This window comes from Malaya genurostris, chromosome 3, assembly GCF_030247185.1.
Source record: "Malaya genurostris strain Urasoe2022 chromosome 3, Malgen_1.1, whole genome shotgun sequence".
Classification (NCBI taxonomy): Eukaryota; Metazoa; Arthropoda; class Insecta; order Diptera; family Culicidae; genus Malaya; species Malaya genurostris.
Genome location: NC_080572.1, coordinates 267,447,596 through 267,469,160, shown reverse-complemented (window position 1 = coordinate 267,469,160; position 21,565 = coordinate 267,447,596). Strand labels below are relative to the sequence as shown.

The following is a 21,565-nucleotide window of genomic DNA, read 5'->3' as shown; positions in this document are numbered from 1 at the left end:
ATTTCAAAAACATTTTTAATTATGGTCATAAGTTGAATTAAAGAAGTTATGTATTGCTCTCAAAAAAATTATATTCTGGAAACTTTCAAGCTGCTGTGTACTTTCCAGATTCACCCCTCGATTAATTTTCAACGGAAACAAGAAGTAACAAAACTAATTCAGCGACTTGATCAACGTTCGGAACTATTGGATGCACTTCCAGAAACCATGCTACTCAACGAGAGAAAACAGACCATAGAAACACGAGAGAAAGGACTTGCTCTAGGGCGCAGGGTAAGGTTTTCCAGCTCACTACGGCCGTAGGAATCAAACAGTTTTCCCGTGTGTATTTGCGAGAGAGGGAGCAATTGCAAATTTTCGCCACTGTCTGTGAGGAGGACTCCCTGCCTGCAACTGACAGGCTAGCCAGGGTTTGTGGAAAATCAGAAAGCTGTGAAAAAATCGACAGATTTTTCCATCCGCATCCCAAATGTGCTAATTACGTGTAAAGTTTTGTGACCGAATCGTAGCAGAACAGAAATTTCGGTTGTTATCGCGAACCGTGCGGAGTGAGGCTCCATCCTGCTGCCAGGATGGGGGATGTGGATTTCGAGGAACTACGACAGAATTTGGATAATTTTCCGACCTACTGCAAGGCTCCGGCACCGTTCTACTCGTGAGTAGCATCCACCCACTTGAAATGGTTCGATTTATCGAGTTTTTGAACATGAGTTATTTGCCAATACGGCAGATGAACTGTTTTTTTTTGTTGCTCCTCACAACGAAAATTGAATCTCTGCAAAAGGTCAATCCTTGTGACGGAACTTGCCTTCCCACTCATCGTGACAAAGTGAATCATGTCGCTTTTATTTTACTTCGCAATTCGTGTTTCACAACAACTCAAGCGGGAGTGTTATTAAAGGTGCAAGCAAAGTGGCAATTTCTTTAAGAGCTTAGAGGGCGAAAATGGAAATGTTTCGCACTGTTTCACGTTGAAAATAAATCCCCTTTCTTTGCTTGGATCATATTTCCCACGAAGTACCTCCGGTCATGTTCATGCATGTAGAATGTTGCTAGTCCTAGTCCCGTCGGCTCTTTTACTTTAGTTAACGTACTTATACTCTGTGCATTCATAATCTGCGAATGTGTGTGAATAGGCAAACTTGAAAAAGCTCAGATTCCTTTTGAGTGATCCCAGACCATCGAAAAAATATTTTTCTCTCTGTGCCTCTTCAAAGATATGCAATTACAAAACCATTCGAAACTCATATCAATAGATATATGCATTGCGCATTCAGCCAGCAAGACTAGATAGCACTGGAGATGACAGGATCTGCTGATGTCATCAAAATAGATGCACCCCTTCGTTCGATGGGTTATAAAATAACTTCCAGGCGTATGCTACAGTAAACGATTTGGCACCTCATCTCGTTAGTTTTTTTTTCTTTTGTATTTTGTTTAGGACATTTCCAATTGTGATAGCTCGTCTTTATTTTGACGTTAATATGATTTTGCGTGTGTTACAAATTGAGCCTAGGTTGGTGATGTTTTGCAAACTATCTAAGATTTGTTTCGTAATGCATCCTAGATCTTGATCATTGATTGAATGTGGTTGCTAAATAAAATGGAGGCCACGTAATTTGGCCTCGAGGGAAAATATAGTCCATCTACTACGGAGTTACGAAGCTTGTGGTAATCCAACCGTGAAAGATTATGACAACAGCGAAAAAAGGTGGACCGGAAAAGCTTGAACGATAAGGGAGCGTTAGTGGATTCCTTTTGAGTTGCTTTATATTCGTTTTCGATGGTGATTTTTCGACATGTTCCTGTCTTATTGCAAATTGTTTGATCTTTTAGTTCGAACTGTAAAATAACAGAACAACTGAGAAATCGAGTGCAGCTTAGCAACTCAACTGATTCTCAAACTTGGCATAGTGAAATGCGGAATCAGTACGGCAACAGAATATGTTTGGGATTGTACGATACGAAACGGAAGGGGGGACAATGCGGGGAAATCATAGTTGAATGATTGTTTTCACTATTTTATGGCTAATAATCCGACTGAAAACTATTTTTATTTTATGTATTCGTCACGGTAATTGTAACTGTTCAGACGATTGTGATCTCGAATCGTCAAGTAGATATATGATACTGATGTGTACTCCATATACAGAAAAATAGACGAAAACAAAATCTGAAATCAGTGTCGGCGGCGAAGCAGAATAGGAGATAACAGACTTGTTGTCAGTATTGGGAAAATCATGATCAGAAAAAGTTCATTTCAGTATGACTCGTGTAAAAATCAGTTCAAGAGATTTTCTAAAAAAAAACTACAAGGATCAGCCCCATGGGGTTGATCGAGCCATTGATGTGGAAGAATCAATCGTCACACTTTTGAGTCCGCAACTGCACGAGAGTCTGCTTAGATTGATATTTATTAGGAACCAAAACCAAACACGCGAACCCAAAATATACACTCTATTTGTCTGCGATTTTGCGATACGGATTTTGATATTAAGCTTCTCTTCGCCAAGCTTGCAGGGGCTGGGGTCCACTAGGAGATTGATAGTACCTATTAGCTCTCACCGGACAGTACCAGCCTAGATGCCGTGTGGAATCCGGCGGAAAAATGAACCAAGAATAGATCCACTGGGTTCCTGCTTCCATGTCGTAAAAGGCGACAATTGCAGGAGTTTCTTTTTCCTTTCAGTTATCAGATATTTTCAAAATTTCACTTCTGATTACTCTGTTTTACTAAATTATCTCTTCATTCAACCTATCAATTTCCATCTAGCTTCGAAGAAAAGTTTTATTTGGAATGTTTTCTTCTTCCATGTTATTGATTGTCTTTCAGGATTATAAATTGAAAGTTAAAAATCAACTATTGCGCAAATTCGTTGATATTACAAAGTTAATAACAGAGATATCCTATATCGGTATATTGAATACATAGTAAAAAACACTTGATATTAATATTTCAAGCAATAAATTAATATTTTTCTCGGTAGCCGGCTGCCCAGATCAACCAATATAGCTAATTAATAATTTTAATAAATAAATAAAATAATTTTGTCTAAATCCTATTCACTTTTTTAATTTGTATCACGTAATTTTATTTATAAAAATAGGGAAGTTTTTATTCTTTACGCGATAATATTGCAAATTTTTCTTTAGTTTCCTCGAATAAGAGCTGTGAATCAAGACTTCCCGGGACTTCAATATAGGATATTTGAAACGTTCACTCGGGAAGGTAGTGAGTTTAGTGATGCATCCGAGCATCTTGAAACCGGAACATACTGAGTCGCGCGCGAATACTACCAATACTGAAATTTTTACTAACAAATATCCTCCTCCCGTGACACTTGTGGAGTGCGCAGTAGTATATACGGCCTCTAGTAACAACAAGTGTTGGACTAACAACCCTTCCCATTCCTTAGACGATCTACGTTCGGGCCTGGCCGGCGCCGGTACTGATCAATGAATTCTGGGATTACCAGAAGATGTACATTGAAGGATGATTCACCAGTCCCAGGTCGGATCATCTAGAAACTCCCTGTACAATTCCAGCTAATCCCGATCAGTAACGAAGTAGCAACCAGGGGTGGTCGCTCAAGCTCAAGCTTAAGCTTCTCTTCGCCAAGCTTGTGTTCAAGTTTTGAATGCAAGCCGATTTTTTTATAGCGTTCAGTTTCTCTACCATTCTGCGATTTCGGTTGAATCGATAAACCAAAATTGACCTTGGGGTAGTTGCAAATTTCTGAGGCGAAAACGACATAACATGGAATTTCATCCGAACTCGCATCACAACAGATCAGAGCATACCAAGTAAAGCTTCAAATCGTTTTATGGCACTTTTCGTCTTGCTGTCTAGCAACAACCTACCTCTGGCATACTTCACGTAGGACTGAAACATTAGCTATTATTTCGCTTATATTTATAGATTCGCGTGCTTCCAACATCTTCACTTTTACATCGATTGACCAATCAGAGCGATGCTTTCCCATTGATATATCGCTTACTCCTTCAAAAGCGTCGTCTATGGCAGGAAAATCCGGTATGTCGGAGATTTTTAGCAGGCAAATTAGGACACTGCTAGCTATTAATCAACATTTCAATGATATATAATTGAAAATACATGGCTATGATCATTAATATCAATACGTAGTAATATTTCTAATCCATTGGTGAAATAATATTACTGATTGAAACTAAACTGACTGAGATGTAAGTGTTCAAAACCTGACCATATTTCTACTTGTATTTACCCTTGAATTTGTAATTTGCACCCCTATATAGAAAACAAAGATGTGTTCCACATCAAAACTCAGTGATTGAAAAAATCACACCCGAGATTCCCATTCATGAAACAAGCATTCACAATATTCAAAACCTTGAAGTTTCCAAGCGATTTTCTGTGCACGCGAAACTTGATGACGAATTTTCAACCACAGAAATATCGCTAAAGAGATAATCGAAAGGGAGAAGAGTCACCGATGATATATCGTTGCTGAATTTCCTTTACGCTACAGTTCGACACCGAAGTGATTCGTGGAAGATTCTATTATTATATTTTCAGCAATGATAAAATCTCTACTGAATAAATTCTCAACTGAGATGTAATGACTGCAATATTTTCGATGCACGTGGGGTGGTTAATGTGAACAACAATATTTTTTTCCACATTCCAAATAGTGATTATAGCGACGAAAGGCTGTTTGAAGTCCAACTGTCTGATAATAGTGCACTATTTAGATTAAACCCAATAAAACGGCGAATTTATTCATCATGTATTCTGCAAAAGGTTGAGATATAACAGCTATGGAAATTCATTTCCCAAAAATCTTCTTTTCGAGAATCATATCAGATATATTCAATGTGCGAACTTTTTTCCTAAATATCATCGAACAGAACGTTCGCTAGTGAACTTTCCATAGCTGATTTTTTGCCATATGAAATCAGTTTCAGTGAAAATCGCGTTTGCAAAAAATAAATACTGAGCTTTTCTGCAGTGAGTTTTCTGATCGATGATAGTTTAATCTGAAAATCACAACTGAAAAATATCAGTCACAATTTTCGAGGTATAGGACTGTGATGGCCAATTACAGTGATGCATGCTTGGTACTTCTAGTCAATTGGACTTCCTCTTCGTGAGTTTTCATATGCAGGGTAGTCTAATTGGCGAAACAATTATACGATTTAATTTTCGTCAATTCTCATCATCGACTTATCAGTGTATTGGCGACTTAAATTGAACTATCATTGCCACCTAACATCTACATGGCATTTGCTTAGCGGTTGAAATTAAAATACTAGTTGATAATGGAAATTAAAAGCTAAATACTCGAAGTAGTTTTAGTGTCGTAACTCAAACTCAAAAATAATTCACACATTTCTTTTTTTTTTGTTCTTATTTTCTGGTCAATGTGTTGGGGTCAAAGCTAAATAATTTTATTATTAGTATTTGCAAATTGCAGATCCAATATCGGTCTTAGAATAACTAGCGTTGCTTGCAGTCAGTGTTAAATCCACGTTCTTTCATTCCCTAAAATATCAAATATTAATTATTCATTTGTCTTTCATTCCTTGAAATATTAAATAACGGCAAAGGAAATTAGACAAAAGTTATGATAGGCTATGAATCTAGTGCTAGCTAAGGTATCCTCTGGATGTCGTGGATGCTTTCTTAGGACTAAACAGACAAACGCGAGCGCACTTTGGGAGCATGTTTGGCTATGCTGATACAGATTCGGTTGGACTTTTGTTGTGGAATGGTAACTATAGACGAAACTGGGATCAATTATTACATGCCAGATAACAGCCAGAAGTGATCTAGAGAGGCTCAATGAGTCTAACAGGTCATGTCATCGGTTTGCTGGGAATGTCATGGTATACTTTTCATGAGCTACCTTGAAAAATGAAAATTAAACCTTCGACAGTAAGTATGATTGTGCATTAGTGGAGTGATTGAATACCGAAAAAATCGACGATGCGCTGGCAAATAAGTGCATCGCTACCATCGACAATTTAGAGATCCAATTGCTTCTCCCATCTTATTCGCCCAATTTGGCTTCCTCGAATTGTCACGATCTGCTTGCGCTTATTTGTTCCAAAATATCAATTCGTTTTCGATTCACTGACAACAACAAAGAGTATACCTAAAAATGCATATAACTCTCCTATGCACAAAAATGGTTGACCCCTATTTCATTATCCTGTTTTTTTTTCGGAACTGGCTGAAATTAAATACAAAAAGATTTAACTGTAATTTAATAGAAATCTATGAAACAATGTGATTCCATTCCAGTGAAAATCGTCCTAGTTCTTTCTGAGACTTCTTCGTGGGTTCTGTTTTGTAGTTTTTGATCGTTACTAAGAAGATTGTTTGAGAATTCGATAAGAGTTATGTATAGAAATTATTGAACACTCTTTCCCGTATTCGAACTTAATTTGTTCGAGAAATAACCAGCGAAATTCCAAATTCCAAATCGCACTGAATCGCTTAAAAGTATGTACTGCTTTTTACATTGTCACTTATTAAAAACACACACTTGAAGGCTTACATACTCAATAATCTGTAATTCCGGAATAGAATAGAATGGATTTTTCGCTTTTAACGCATAGAATATACAATTATTTATTTATTTAAATTAATAATTATTTTCTACGCGAATTCGGTAATACTTCTTAGGATGAAGCCAGAGATAAAGCGCCACGCTCTGCGCGGCAGAGCTTCGTCCACTCAAGTTCAGTAGAAAAATGACATGTATGTTCCACATTTTGGTCATCTGAGTCGCGTCCCGAGCCGTTTTCCACTTTTCCTAAGCTTCCGCCTCATTATTGGCCAAAATCTCTCGATGGGCTGGAACTGCGGGCAGTTTGGTGAATTTATGTTTAAATCGATGAAATCTACGTTATCGCAGTAGCACTAGATGACTTCCCGGCTGTAGTGGCAACTCGCCAAATCTTTCCAAAATATCACGGGTCCTTTATGGGCTTTAATGGAAGGTATTAAGCGGGTTGTGAGGCATTCTTCCTTGTACAGCTTCGAGTTCATCGTATTATTCACACTTTGGACTTTGCTCCGCAGCTCCATATCCCTTGCCGAATCATCAGTTTTTTGGGCAAATTTGTGCATAAAAGCAAGCTCAAACATCTTCTCGTGCCATCGTAATGTAGAATTTTGGGCTAGGAAGCTGTCCGAATCCCATTTTAACGTAGGTTTCATCGTTGATGAGCAGCCAACCTTGGTACTTCGTCAAACGACCTCTTTGAACGGTACTACGAGCAGCAGCGTATTTTTGTGAGATTTTGTTATCTGATTGTCCAGGGTTTGCTCTGACGGTTCTCAACACCTTCTGGTTCAGCTTGCGGTCACATGTCCCACTACGACGATTACCTTGAACCACTCGACCCACGCTTTTTCGCTCCCTGAAACGTTTGAGCACGGTTGAATTGGCGATTATCAACGTTTTTAAGAGTTTTTTATTGCGGATCACGTTCGATTATCAAAGTGAGTGTGCAGAATTTTTTGTCGGTTTCCATCTAAAATAACTTTTGACTCACTGCACGAAACACCGTGAAATTTATACCACAGAACATAGGTAAACAAACCGCTGTAAAGAAATTCTTGCAGCGGTCACTTTCCGTGCCTCTGCAATATAATACGTAATTCCGGATTCTAACTGGACAGAACTTCGGAATGCTTTTTGCATCCTTCATCACTTACTTACCTTGGTGAAGGATATAGAATACATTCCGAAATACGTATCTGTACTACTACCTGGAATGAGAAATCCAGGACCTAACAAAGAAAAAGTCGAGAACATTTCGATGCCCTTTAAAAAAAAAAGCGGGTGGGTAATGTTAAAGACATAACTGAATACGAATAAAACTGAAACGCTTTTTTCTTACTTTCGAATATCAATTAGTTGATCGATAGTGTGAAATGTGCCAGCTTTTGTTTTATTTCGATTAAAGAGGTTTTTAACCTTAAAGTCATTCGCCTCTTCAGACCAGAAAAACTTTCTGACCCTATGTGCGCGGTTGCGAATCGAACCCAGGTGGGTTGCATGGAGGGCATCGACTAACCCATCATGCTATGCCAGCCCCCCTTAAGGCGTTTCCCTTCTTCATCACTAGAATTTGAAAGGATACACCTAAACTGAGTCGGTATGCATTTTACATGGCAAATTAACAGAAGTTCCTACATTAACTACGAACTACAACTGGATGGAAAAAGGGCTGTAAATAGTATAGTAACGTGAAATTTCGCGTAGTTCTTCGAGCATATATTAATGGTTCTAAAAAGAACCGATTCGAAGAATTTTAGCAATTAGCGACTGGACCTGAGTTCAAGAACTCAATTTAGAACTTAGAACAGCCTCAGAATTCAGTTGCAATTTAGTTCTTGAACTTGACGACGACTTCTCGCCACGACTACCGAAAAGCGAATGAGAGTTGCTACCTGAACGTTTGAGGGTTTTCGACCATGCAGAAGATTCGCGCTCCGATGCCGCTGTTGGATGCGTCTTCTCGCCCCGAAGTTTGAGAAAACTCTATTTTTTAATTTGTTTGTGATGATCTCATACTGTTGAAAAAGGAACGGGTCATTTCGCCGAAAGGGTAATTTCGCCGAAAAGGACATTTCGCCGAAAGGGTATTCTCGAATACATCATATAATTTTTTGTGCCATTATGCCTCCTTTATAACTGATGTTGCGCAGCCACATAACCGAAGCCAAGATGACTCGGCGGCATAAAGCCCCTGAGGCGATCCTGGTTGAGTTGGCCGCCAACCCGCCGTCGGAAGCGGCGGCCTCTTGCATACAAACCTGTAACCGCCTCGTTTGCCCGGTCTACTCAAAGCTAGATTTCTTTGCTTTAGTTAGATCCGAACGAGCGGGAGCGAGGTCGGACAGCACACGAATCAAATCGATATGGCGAAGCCGCGTTAGATATTTTTGCACTTAGTAAACGGAAAATACCACATACAATTTCTTGATAGATACACCTATGCAATTGCTTAGGGGCTAATCGTCAACAAGTTTCCTTGGAAACTCCGTTCTGAGGCTCATGAATCAATATCATTTGTGTTTATTTTAAATCAATTCCAATTATAATATTATGACAATTGCAAGAATCGCGAAATGACCCTTTCGGCGAAATGGCTTTCGGCGAAATGAACCTACCGGCAAAACGGCTTTCGGCTAAATGACCCTGATCCTGTTGAAAATATTATCCTAAATTTCTGATCGTATTTCTGATGAAATAGTGAAAAAATTATGCTGCTGCCGTTGATAAAAGTCGAGATATTCACGATTAAGTTCTGCTCTTCTAATTTTGAAAAGGCGCCTCATAGTAAAGTAAGCATTCGACGAAAATTTCTTTCCCTGAAGAATCCTTTTCAGGTTTGGAAATAGATAATAGCCGCTGGGGGCAGATCTGGAGAATACGAAGAGTGGTGAACCAATTCGAACCGCAAATCACTCAATTTCACCGTTGCTTTTATGCATGAATGCGCTGGTGCGTCTTTTTCCATAGCTTGAAATGAAAACTAGAACTAGAACTCAATCAGCTGTTATTTAAACACTAGTGGATAGCTTGTCAAGAAATTTGGCGTTGGACCATCTAGAGGTTTGTTCTCAACAAAAATATACACGGTTCAAAGCTATTCACTTTTCATTCGTTAGTTAGACTTCTGCGAAAGTTTAGTGACTTTTGTTAAGGTGTAGTGACGTTAAATAAAATTAATATAGTAGAATTAAATGGAACAAAAAAGTACAAGTGTAAATTTAGAATGCGCTAGTGACGGATAAAAGAAGAGTTCTTCAAATTTTATTCAATTCAAACATCACCGGCGCAAAGATTTTGCTTCGAAAAATCTGAGTTCGCTTTCACTTGATAACTTGCTAAATTTCATGATACAACTTTTAAGAGTCGCTCTAAACTGCCATATTGTCACACCAGATTCCGGTTCTATCGTCATTTCCCTTGGCAATTCCTGACGGCACAACTTTTGTTTTATGAAGCACAGCTATAACCATTATTTCGCACGCCGATTCGTTGATTGTAGAAAACAGAAGGTGGCACTATTTCGTATCAAAAAAAGAAAGAAAGGCAATGTCAAGGACACGCCTGTACCTGATGGAAGCAAGTCTGTTTTTCATTATTCGACAATAGGCTGACTACCGGCGGCTCACTAGGAGTAAATTAACGTCAAAAGAAAAACTTGCTCTTGCTCGTCAGAACTAAGTAGGGTTGAAACGGCAAGCAGCCAGTGTACGGTCCGTCATATTTTCCAAGTTCCGCTTCTGCTTTCACGCTCGCTCACAATTCCAGTTTTTCTGTACATCAAAATGCTCTTTTTTGTGTAATCCATATGCTTGTTCAACATGGTACGTTACGCTTGTTAAAAGTTCCAAAGTGTTTTTTTTTTTTGTGGATTTAAATTTAATTAAAAGAGCTACGACTTACGTTGTCATATTCAGACCATATTTTTAACATGGAGATACTCTACAAAATATGGCATTAATAAGAAAAAAACAGAAAGCATATGTTTTATATCTCAGTTACGAAAATAACCATCATGCAATCTTCTAGAACATTGATATTAGTTTCGGAAAAAATTTGGGAATTAAAAATGTCAATAACTTTGAAATATACTGCAGCAAAATAAGTCTTATGGTACTACGGTAAATAATTATTTTAAATGAGTCATTCTGCAATTGAAAATTGTGGAACGAATTTCTCGTTTTCCAAACCAAATGTTAATTTTCTCATTGTGCACAGTCAGTGAATTTTATCTAGGGCGGTAGGCTAAATGTTACGAAACTGTTCTTTGGCGCGTAATCTCTCTTCGGTGGCCGTACAAATTGCTTTTTAATTAACCGACCTGCAGGCTCCCCATTTTAACGAATTTAAATCCGAAAATTTCATTCATTTCCCACTTTCTTTCTCGACCGCAGTTTGGTACCGGATGTTGAACTAGACGATGACACACCGTCAACGAAGAGCAGCGATGATTCGGATCACGAGGATAACGAGGATAACGATGCCGGTGCTCCACTACCGAAGGGTACTCCGAGCAAAACACAGCAAATTCTGCAAACCATTTCGACTATCAGCAGCAGCAGTGCCGAGGATGACGAGATGGGTGATGGGCTGAGAACTACGGCGATCTTGGTCTGTAAAACGGATACTGCCGGGACAGCAGAGAATCACATGCAGCTAGCCCTGTGCAATACGACGGCCTCACAGCTGTCACGGACCAGTTCGCTACCGTGGATTCCGGGACAGGCCGAGCGACGTCGGCGTAAGCTTCCGGAAATTCCAAAGGATAAAAAATGTAAGTGACCGCTCTCACCAATCGTCAGCCGATCAATAAACACAAGACCCTTTTTCTTTTTATTTCAGCTTCCGTACTGCAGTTACTGTCCACCGGACAGCAATCGTTGGCCGATGAGTTGAATGCCTGTCGTAAGACCAATCCACAGCAAACATTCCTGAAGCAAAATTCACTGCTAGCACTCAAGTGCAGCTATCTGCTGGACGAAGATTCCAGTCCGGATTCGGATCGGCTCCAAAGCTTAGGCGATGTGGACAGCGGTCACAGCACCGTACACTCACCGAATGACTTCAAAAGTATGTCCCCACAGGCACCACAGGAAACCTCCCCCGTCACGTCACCGTTCCCTGCTCCGTTCGGTGGTGTTCCGTACAGTCAGATTGAAATGCTAGAAGCGACCCATCGAGGACTGCACAAGTTCGTCCCACGGCATCACGACGAAATCGATATAGAAATTGGCGATCCGATCTATGTGCAGAAAGAGGCGGAAGATTTGTGGTGCGAAGGAGTTAATCTGCGTACCGGCCGGCAGGGAATCTTTCCTTCGGCTTATGCCGTCGATTTGGACTACAATGATTTTGACCCGACGACAGCGGAAATGAAACGGGAACGATATTTGCTCGGTTATATGGGTTCCGTAGAAACTCTGGCCCACAAGGGCACCGGAGTGGTCTGTCAGGCCGTCAAGAAGATCGTTGCCGATGGCAGCGACGGTGGCGCATCACCGAAGGCACAGGCATGTATTCTGGAGATCTCGGATCAGGGTTTGCGGATGGTGGATCGTTCGAGGGTAAGTGGTTGATGTGAAATTTTTTGTTGATCGCAGATCCGAATAAGAGCAGTGGAAATACTGTACTATTCTTCTCATATGTAGTGAAATGTATATTAAAATGAGATCAGCTATCTATGTTCAAAGCATTGGTTCGAAAATCTCGCGTTGTTTCAACTAACGCACATTTTTAATCTAGTTTTGCTTCTTAGCAGCAAAGCGAGTCGGAAAGAAGCGACTACGTGACAATTGTTTATAAAAAATCTGGTTTGATCCATGTAGTGGTGCAATGGTGCCTCTCTCATACGTGACGTAAACGACAGAGCACTTTGTTTTTTTACCGCTCTAATATATATAAGGGCGCCAATATTTTTGATCACGTCTAATTTCGTAAAACGGTAGTGCTCAAAAGTTTTAGCACTTCTAAAAAAGATCCCATGCAAATTTTGAGCTGAATCGAATATGGGTAAGGGGTTCTACCTGGCGGTTAAGCTTTAAAAATTTTCGGTCTTGAAAAATCATCTTTGAGGAAAAACTTGAAATTTCCGAAATCGAAAAAAAAAAATTTTGATGCTGAATTTCGTAGAATTACATGAAAAAGATACAAAAAGTCGATTCTTTTCAAACGATTTTTCATGTAATTCTAAGACTTTTGGCACAAAAAAAGACACGGGTGTGTGATGCCAGAGACATAACTGGATGTCGTAAATACAAAGAAAATTGACACTCTTACGAATATCAATTAGTTCAGTGTTGGTGATTGCCGATAATTTGACAGAAGCTGCTCGATATTTATCTACATTGTATACAAATTTTCAATCCGGTAGAAGATGCTACAAAAACTCGTGTCTCTTAATGCATGAACCGTGAGAGAATTTATCTACATTTCTTCGCTCCGCTTCATATTCGTAGTATTTCACGGCCCTTAAAAAATTACAGTCTGGTAATGATCGGTGCTGTGTGGTATTTAGCAAGAGGGAATCGCAGATAATCGAATCGATGATGATGATTCCCATACTAGGTTGCCATATTTCAAAACCCTTGTGTGGATCATTCACATACATTTTCATAGACACAACTTATACAAAGGTTATATGCATATAAATAGAATCAGCGGCAATAGTAAAATGATTCTATCGCAATTATCAACTGCCCATATAGAATCGGATCGCGAAACGAGAATAAGCGACTGTTTGTTGCTTCAGAGAAAATTCCCATAGCAGCGTGCTAACCCGTGATGCTCAACGGGTCATCGAGAGAAATTAGCTCTCGCACTGGTGTCCATTCTATGTTAAATGAACCATGCCGGTTTTTTTTGTTGCTGCGATGATATCCGTCTCTCTTCGGTGGCACTGATTGAATCGTGTGAAGAGTTGGTAGAGAGCGTTCTTTGATACGATAAAAGCCATCCTTGAATTAGTTGATCGATTTTGTGAATTGTGCAAGCTTTCCCATTCTTCACCACTAGAATTTTGAAACGATACACCTAAACTAAAGTACAGATTAGTTACATTAAACATTTTGACACATAATTAAATATTACGGAATAACCAGTCTTTAACAGATCGGCTGAAAAGTTCGTATCGTTTCTATGAGAGGGCTCCACTAGAATTAAATCCATACCATTTTCAGTTAGTATCAACCTTCAAAAGATACGTGTATAAATTTGACAGCTGTCTGGTTATTAGTAAGTGAGATATTGCATTTTGAGTGAAGCTACTTTTGTTATTGTGAAAAAAATGGAAAAAATGAATTTCGTGTGTTGATGAAACACTACGTTTTGATGAAAAAAAGTGCCGCCGGTACCAAAAAATGGCTTGATGAGTGTTATCCAGACTCTGCACCGGGCGAAGCAACAATTCGTAAGTGGTTTGCAAAATTTTGTACTGGTCATATGAGCACCGAAGACGATGAACGCAGTGGACGTCCAAAAGAGGCTGTTACCGATGAAAACGTGAAAAAAATCCACAAAATGATTTTCAATAACCGTAAAGCGAAAGTGATCGAGATAGCTGACACCCTAAAGATATCAAAGGAACGTGTTGGACATATTATTCACGAATATTTGGATATGAGAAAGCTTTGTGCAAAATGGGTGCCGCGTGAGCTCACAATCGATCAAAAACAACTACGAATTGATGATTCTGAGCAGTGTTTGGAGCTGTTATATCGAAATAAAACCGATTTTTTTCGTCGATATATAACAATGGACGAAACATGGCTCCATCACTTCACTCCGGAGTCCAATCGACAGTCAGCTGAGTGGACTGCACGCGATGAACCGAACCCAAAGCGTGGAAAGACTCAACAATCGGCCGGTAAGGTTATGGCGTCTATATTTTGGGATTCGCATGGTATAATTTTCATCGACTACCTTGAAAAGGGAAAAACCATCAACAGTGACTATTATATAGCGTTATTAGAGCGTTTGAAGGACGAAATTTCAAAAAAACGGCCTCATTTGAAGAAGAAAAAAGTTTTGTTTCATCAAGACAATGCACCGTGTCACAAGTCGATAAAAACCATGCTGAAATAGAACGAATTGGGCTTCGAATTGCTCCCTTATCCACTGTATTCTCCAGATTTGGCCCCCAGTGACTTTTTCCTGTTCTCAGACCTCAAGAGAATGCTCGCTGGTAAAAAATTTAGAAGCAATGAAGAGGTAATCGCTGAAACTGAGGCCTATTTTGAGGCAAAGGACAAATCGTACTACAAAAATGGAATCGAAAAGTTGGAAGATCGCTATAATCGCTGTATCGCCTCTGATGGCAATTATGTTGAATAATAGAAACGAATTTTGGCAAAAAAATGTGTGTTTCTATTAAACGATACGAACTTTTCAGCCGAACTATTATTAAAATAAAATAATGATGGTTCTGAAAAGAACCTTTTTTGGAGGCGTTCGTGTTGGAAAGTGACGAGTTGGTCGTGTGGTTTTAATTCTTACTTCAAATTGAATTTTGTGTGGCATCAAACCCGAATCTTTACGCCAAATTTTTCATAAATGGTGGACAAAGTCTTCTCGCACACGACGACGAATCGATAAATTGTCACTTTCTTCTACACTGACCTGTACGACAGTAATATTTTCTTCTGTACGCTTTCTGCTCTCTTTTTTGTCTATGGCTTGGCATACACAAGAGTAAACGCAGAACAGAATTTGGTGATTAGGCTCTTTATCGTGGTCTCAGACGGATAATTATGTGCACCATAAAATTCGCGAAGTGCTCTATAAAGAGTTTTAATTGAACATTGATTTTTGAAATAAATTTCCACGATTTGGAAACGTTGTTCTGGAGTTAATCTATTCATGATAATTTGCCAAACAATACAGAGTGGAGACGTCACTTCACACTGTTAAAAAAAACTTTCAGACAATGGAGTTATCCCTGTTGGAAAAACAAACCTCCTAAAAAAACACCCCCTATAATATAGAATAGCAGTATAGAAATTAATATTTAGGAATGTGTTAAGAATTTTAAGTCGGAAATTATGCGTCCGGGTTAGCCCCGCACTGAAAATTCATTTTCGAGAGGCAATAATAATGTTATTTTCCACATAATCGAAAACACTCAATAATCTTTGAATTCAGCAAGATATGAACTTCAATAGCACTAACCAGACTGTTGTAACGATGTATATAAATAGAATACACCCAAAAAATCAGAGAACTTGAAAAAAAACAGCATAAATACTTCCAGCTAACATGTTCCATGGATGGCGATGTATGCTGGTTTATAAGATATTTAAATTGTTCGATTTAGCCCTGGTCTCCCCTAATATAACCGCAGTCGGTTTTTTTTGGCATTCACCTAAAAAATCCAATAAATTGGAATAGTCAAGCAGTTGCCATTTCGAAACCAGAAATCAAAACCATCAAATCATTAGCTTTATATGGAGTCATAGGTAATTGAATTTGAAAGCTATTACATACTATTTGTAGAAACACCATTAAAAAAATATTCTCAATTGTATTGGTAAAATCATGATCAGAAGAACTTTATTTCGTTATCACTCGTAAAAAAATCAGCTCAAGAGTCTCCGATGATATTTCGATGCTGATTTTACACTACGGTTCAGTTCGACGCCGAAGTGATTCGTGCAAGATTTAATAATCATATTTCCATCAATAAAAAAATCACTACTGAATAAATTCGCAACTGAATCGCTGCTGAAAAATAATGACTGCGATGTTTTCGATTCTCGTCAATATGAACAACAATATTTTTTCCACATTCCAAATATTGCTTATAGTGACGAAGGGCTATTTTCATTCCAGTTTGTTGATTACACTGCACCATTTAGATTAAAATCAATAAAACGCTATTTAGTATTTATTCGATTTATAGACGGGCTAGTGCGCAGCATTTTGCATGTCTCAAACACACAGCAGGCACGTTTGAATTGGTGTTGCGATAACCTGCGCTCCTGTTCCTTCGAGCTAAATTGGGGAATATTTTTTAATCAACAGCATAACATGCTTGATGATTGCTTTTTTTTAATAGTTTTATTATCATTATAATAATTGTTTATTACAGCATTTGTTGCTTTTTTGAGATTCATCAAAAACCTGAATAAGAACAAGAAAACTCATTTTTATATAAACCAGCATAGCCTTTACAATTTGTAGTCAAGTTGAAAAGAATTCCTTTTTTTGCAGTGTCGCAATTTCAAACATAATTATTGTACTATAATACCTTTCATTTGAATCTAATTTTGTAAAAATCGATCCATTTGATCCAATTGAGAAATTGGAATAAGTTACAGTTTGAAGTATATTCTCCGGAACCGCGAAACTGAGGTCATCAATTAACCAAACCTGTACAACTGAAGAATTAAAGGGTTGCGGAGGTATTTCGGCCACTCTAATATATTTTGTCCAGTACACATATATCTGGATGTAATCAAAATGAAATACATCGTGTCTCAGAATTTTAAAGATTACTCCATTCTTTGGCTTGTTAGGTATATTGTACTTCATTTAGTTTACAACCATTTTGATTACAACCAAAACTTTTCAGCCTGTAATTCCAGAACCGGGAGTCATATCCTGATAAATTTCAATGCGATTCCATGGAATTGAAAGACTTTTCATTTGCGCCTGAGCTCGTAAAAATTTGTCCAACAGTCTCTGAGAAATTCGAGTGCATTTTGTTTTCTTTTTTTGCGTATTGCATCAGTTACTCCAGCACCGAAATTCGGATCCGGAAAAAATGGGGGGCTGTGGAACAGAGAGATAGAATTTTATAAGTTATGTAACTGACAGAGTGTTTGGCTCCATGATGCCTCAACCTATTTTGATAGTGTTAGGAAGCTAGATAAAAAATGTCTACCTCGAATCGAGTAGAAGTAGATCACGGTGGAGACTTTCGATTTCGGAGTTATAACCGAAAGAGTGACCTAATCGCTAAAAGACACTTTTGTGAACTAGTCGAATCAATCTAGTAATTATTGGATCTACCAAAATTTTTTGTCAAAATAAGCCCAATGAAGAATATTTGAATGACAAGAAACGATAGAAATGGTGGATTAAGAAGCTGGTCCTCTCGCAAGAAAGAATATGCAGCATCCAAGCTAACAAAAAAAGTTTCATTTGCTTCTTTACATTTCGTCTTCGTCTCGTTAGAAAATTAAGATCTCGTGCATAGAAACTTGATGCCCTAAACAGACATAAAGTTTATACTAATCATTTGCAGAATATTTGAAAATCAGGTGGAATCTTCAAAATCTGACAAAGATCTGGTTTGTTAGAGTGTCTGTTGAAATGAGATAAACCTGGAACATTGCTCACTCTGGCTTCTACTTGTTTACAATTGCCTTGTTGCTCGTTCTTCACCACCAGTGAGCAGTATTGATACCAAATAGTGAGGTGTATATGATATTTGAATGAAGCGAAAAATAATTATCAAATTATGTATGTTATATTTTCACTTTCACCCATATCTCAGGAAAATCATGGAAACTCCCCCAAAATAACATTTTCATTAGAGGTGTATTTGACGAGTTTTTTTTTCAACATATTTACAATTAGCGAAGAGCTACTCGGCAAGTGATTAATACACTTATCAGCCTGTAATTCCAGAACCGGAAGTGTTATGCGGATGTCTCTGAGTGTGTCTCTAAAAAAATCGGGTGCACTCATGTTTGCACATATCGATGGGAGTAGATGATAGATAATTATTTCCGAATTAATTTTGTGGAGTAGATAATTATTTCCGAATTAATTTTGTGTTTTAGAGTTGCAAGCTTTGCCAATAACGCATAATACACCACGCCACACTGGTCCCACCAAACACAGCGAATTATCTTATGGCCAAAACGATCGACTGAATTCGGATTTTTGCTTTCACCACATTTACAATTTAAAATTAATTTTCATCTATTACGCAGAACAAAAAGGACAAACGACCGTGCATCGATTACTTCTACTCGCTGAAGAATGTGTCCTTCTGTGCGTTCCACCCGCGGGACCACCGTTACATCGGGTTCATCACGAAGCATCCCACGGCGCAGCGCTTCGCTTGTCACGTATTCCAGGGTACCGAATCGACAAGACCGGTTGCCGAGGCCGTCGGGTATGTTGCTCCAAGGTTTCATCCAGCATACCACCAGTACTAAAATTGGCTTATTTTTTCAGGAGAGCATTTCAGCGGTTCTACCAGAAGTTCATAGAAACAGCATATCCAGTCGAGGACATTTACATAGAGTAAGCTACACACTACAGCTAAGTTCACTGAGGGGAACAACAGAAACAAAAAGTGCGGCTCAGTATTTTGTAAAGGATTCATTATTAACTGATTGAAACTGTTATATAATCAGAAAAAGTAGTAAGCTTGTTTCTAACTATGACAAAGATTTGTTTTATAGTGAACATTCCAAGAGTTATTAGTTTTTTATCTAGATTTCGCCTTTTATCAAATTAAAATGACATTGATCTCAGAATGGATGTGGAAATATCAGTTATTCAGGCAAAGAATCTTTCGAACCGAGGTTCGATTTTGAGAGGTATTTGTAGTAAAAATCCAGATCGCAATGAAAATTACGATACTTAATCTGCTGATGCTGATGCCTAATTTTTGTCCTGCGTCTTTTTGACTCAAGAGATTATAGTTCGCATGAGCTGCAAACCTTTAAATATATACGATATTTTTCAATTTTACACGAAACCGAAAAACCACTTAGCTTTGAGTACTTTCCAGCTAACTTCCGGAGGTTCGTTCAATAACCTAATTTTTGTTCAACTGGTTCTAAGTACAGAAAATAAGCTACAGCTATTCAATAGTAAGTATTATATGTTCAACTGTTGAGTTTCATTGACTCAATTTAACATTGAACGCGGTTCACTTATTTTTTGCTTTCTTGAATAAAACTATCACAGGTTTTATTCTTTATGTTTTGACAATATTACAGTTGTGCAAGCATACTTGTGGCTATCAAAATCTGAGTTTTTGGGTTTTCCTTTGATTTCCTAATGTTTCTTTTTAGAAAGCATATATTATCTTAAAACTACTTTTGGTGATAATTATTCAGTAAAATGGCAACAAGAAGCACATTTTCGCGACTCTGTTAAATTTGATTGGAGTTCATTTCAATGCTACAAATACTTCCTATTTCGTTCTCAAAAAATTCTCACAAAAACTGATTGATCCAGCTAAAAGCCCTAATTTCTGTTCTATATATTGAAAACAAAACATTCAATTGCACCATTTTCCGCATCAGTAAGCAAACCTATCGTCATAAACAACAACACTCTTATGGAACTCTTGAAACAATAATTATAAAATAAAACTAAAATATTTAAACACTTGGACAAACAGTATATAAAACCATGAATAACGTAGCTGAATGTTAGCGTGTAGTTATTTCTGTACATACTAGACTAAATTTGTAAAGCAGAAACAAGAAAAAGTGTATATTTTTATGACGCAGGATTTCGCGGTGTTCGGAAGCAAAAATACCACTCATATTGTTGAACCGTTCGGTGGAATACGAAACTTGAGGTCAACAACATTTGCCTACTGGGTCTGATAACTGATGCGAAGTCGGCCGTCAAAGCTATGGTAATCGAAGCAAGCCTTTTATTTGTCATTTTAGTTAACATTCTTCCTTCAGATTCGCGCACTAGGGAGCAAAGTGATATTCCAGAACGGATTTTGCTTATGTCGTTTTCGCTTTAGAAAACTGAAACTGACCCAGGGTAGTTTCATCAAAAAAACACTTTTCACGAAACTGTGTTGATTTTGCACTTAGCAACGGGGATTTGAGCAAACCTGATACAAAATCCAGATTCGAAACTGACTAGATAACCTAGTTTCAACAACGTTGAAACTAGGTTCGAAACCAGCTTCAAACTAACGGTTTGACAGCAGTTAGGGTGAAAACTGAGTTAGGTTTGGCATCAAGCGAAAACGACATTAGTTATGCCTATTTTTTTAAACATATAAATACTCGCTAGTCTATTGTTGTGTTGATAATTTTTTTGGTAGGTTTTCTTTAAAAGTAGCAGCTTTTTATGTGTAACATATGAGCGGGACAATGCAAGTAAAATGGATGAGATTAGAACGAACACGTGACTGAAGGAACAGAGATAAAATGAACGAATGCAGAAATATACAGTTACACAATAAATATTTCATGATATTATAAGAATTAAAAATGTTATCGTCAAAAAAAAAAACAATCTGAAAACTACACGAGAGCATTACCACATAAAATCGTATGTTCAATTTTTTAGAATGAAACATACCGTAAAACAACAAGAGGTTTACTCCACTAATGTTATAAAATGATTGTAAAAAACTATTGCTAAAGATGATTGAGTTAACTATAAGAAATCGTAACCATTTTGAACTACGCTTTGTTTCCGAACCCGGTGCATATTAGCTATACAATCATGTCCGAGTGATTTCCAAAATCGAACGAGCAGCTCAAATATTCTACATTCTATATTCTACATGAAGTAATGGATCCTCGAATGAGAATAACAACTCCCTTACAGTTGCCATGATTTTATAGACAGTATGCTAGAGGAGTTTGATAACAGCAAACAATTTTCTTTCTCACCGATGTCGGGGTTCTGTAGAAACAGTATCAGTATTTCAATCAGCATCACATTGTTTAAAAAAAAAGTACCGGCGAAGGATGCTGGCACTGGATAAAGCAGAAACAGTACGATCACAACTCCATTTGCAGGCTCCGGCTAAGCTAACTTACAGAGATACCAAACAACAAATTTTTAGACAAACAACAACACAAATAAGTATAGTTCTTCTTTCGAAAATCACAACAGTCATGTGCTACAAATAGTGGGTAGAAAACATGTAAACGAAACCAAATAACTGGAAATGTTTTGCGAAAGATGCAACCGATTTTCTCTTTCTTGCAATAAACTATAGCAAACTCACTCGATGCGAGCAAAGGGCAGAACAATAAAATTATGAATAATAAAGCTGCAATCGCGAATGAGGTTTAAAA

At 38.0% G+C, this 21,565-nt stretch overlaps 1 protein-coding gene across 1 annotated transcript; it reads left to right on the top strand.

The window, feature by feature from the left end:
* The first annotated feature begins 306 nt into the window (after positions 1-306).
* Positions 307-21,565, top strand: LOC131435172 (JNK-interacting protein 1). Its single transcript, XM_058602790.1, has 5 exons — positions 307-655; positions 10,943-11,322; positions 11,391-12,112; positions 18,482-18,666; positions 18,729-21,565. The coding sequence occupies exons 1-5, from the start codon at positions 573-575 to the stop codon at positions 18,799-18,801; spliced, it is 1,443 nt and encodes a 480-aa protein (XP_058458773.1). The 5' UTR covers positions 307-572; the 3' UTR covers positions 18,802-21,565.

Coding starts and splice junctions, on each gene's coding strand:
- LOC131435172 (XM_058602790.1), top strand. CDS start 573: ATGGGGGATGTGGATTTCGAGGAACTACGACAGAATTTGGATAATTTT. Junction 11,323..11,390: donor AATTCCAAAGGATAAAAAAT/GTAAGTGACCGC, acceptor TTTTTATTTCAG/CTTCCGTACTGCAGTTACTG. Junction 18,667..18,728: donor CCGGTTGCCGAGGCCGTCGG/GTATGTTGCTCC, acceptor TTATTTTTTCAG/GAGAGCATTTCAGCGGTTCT.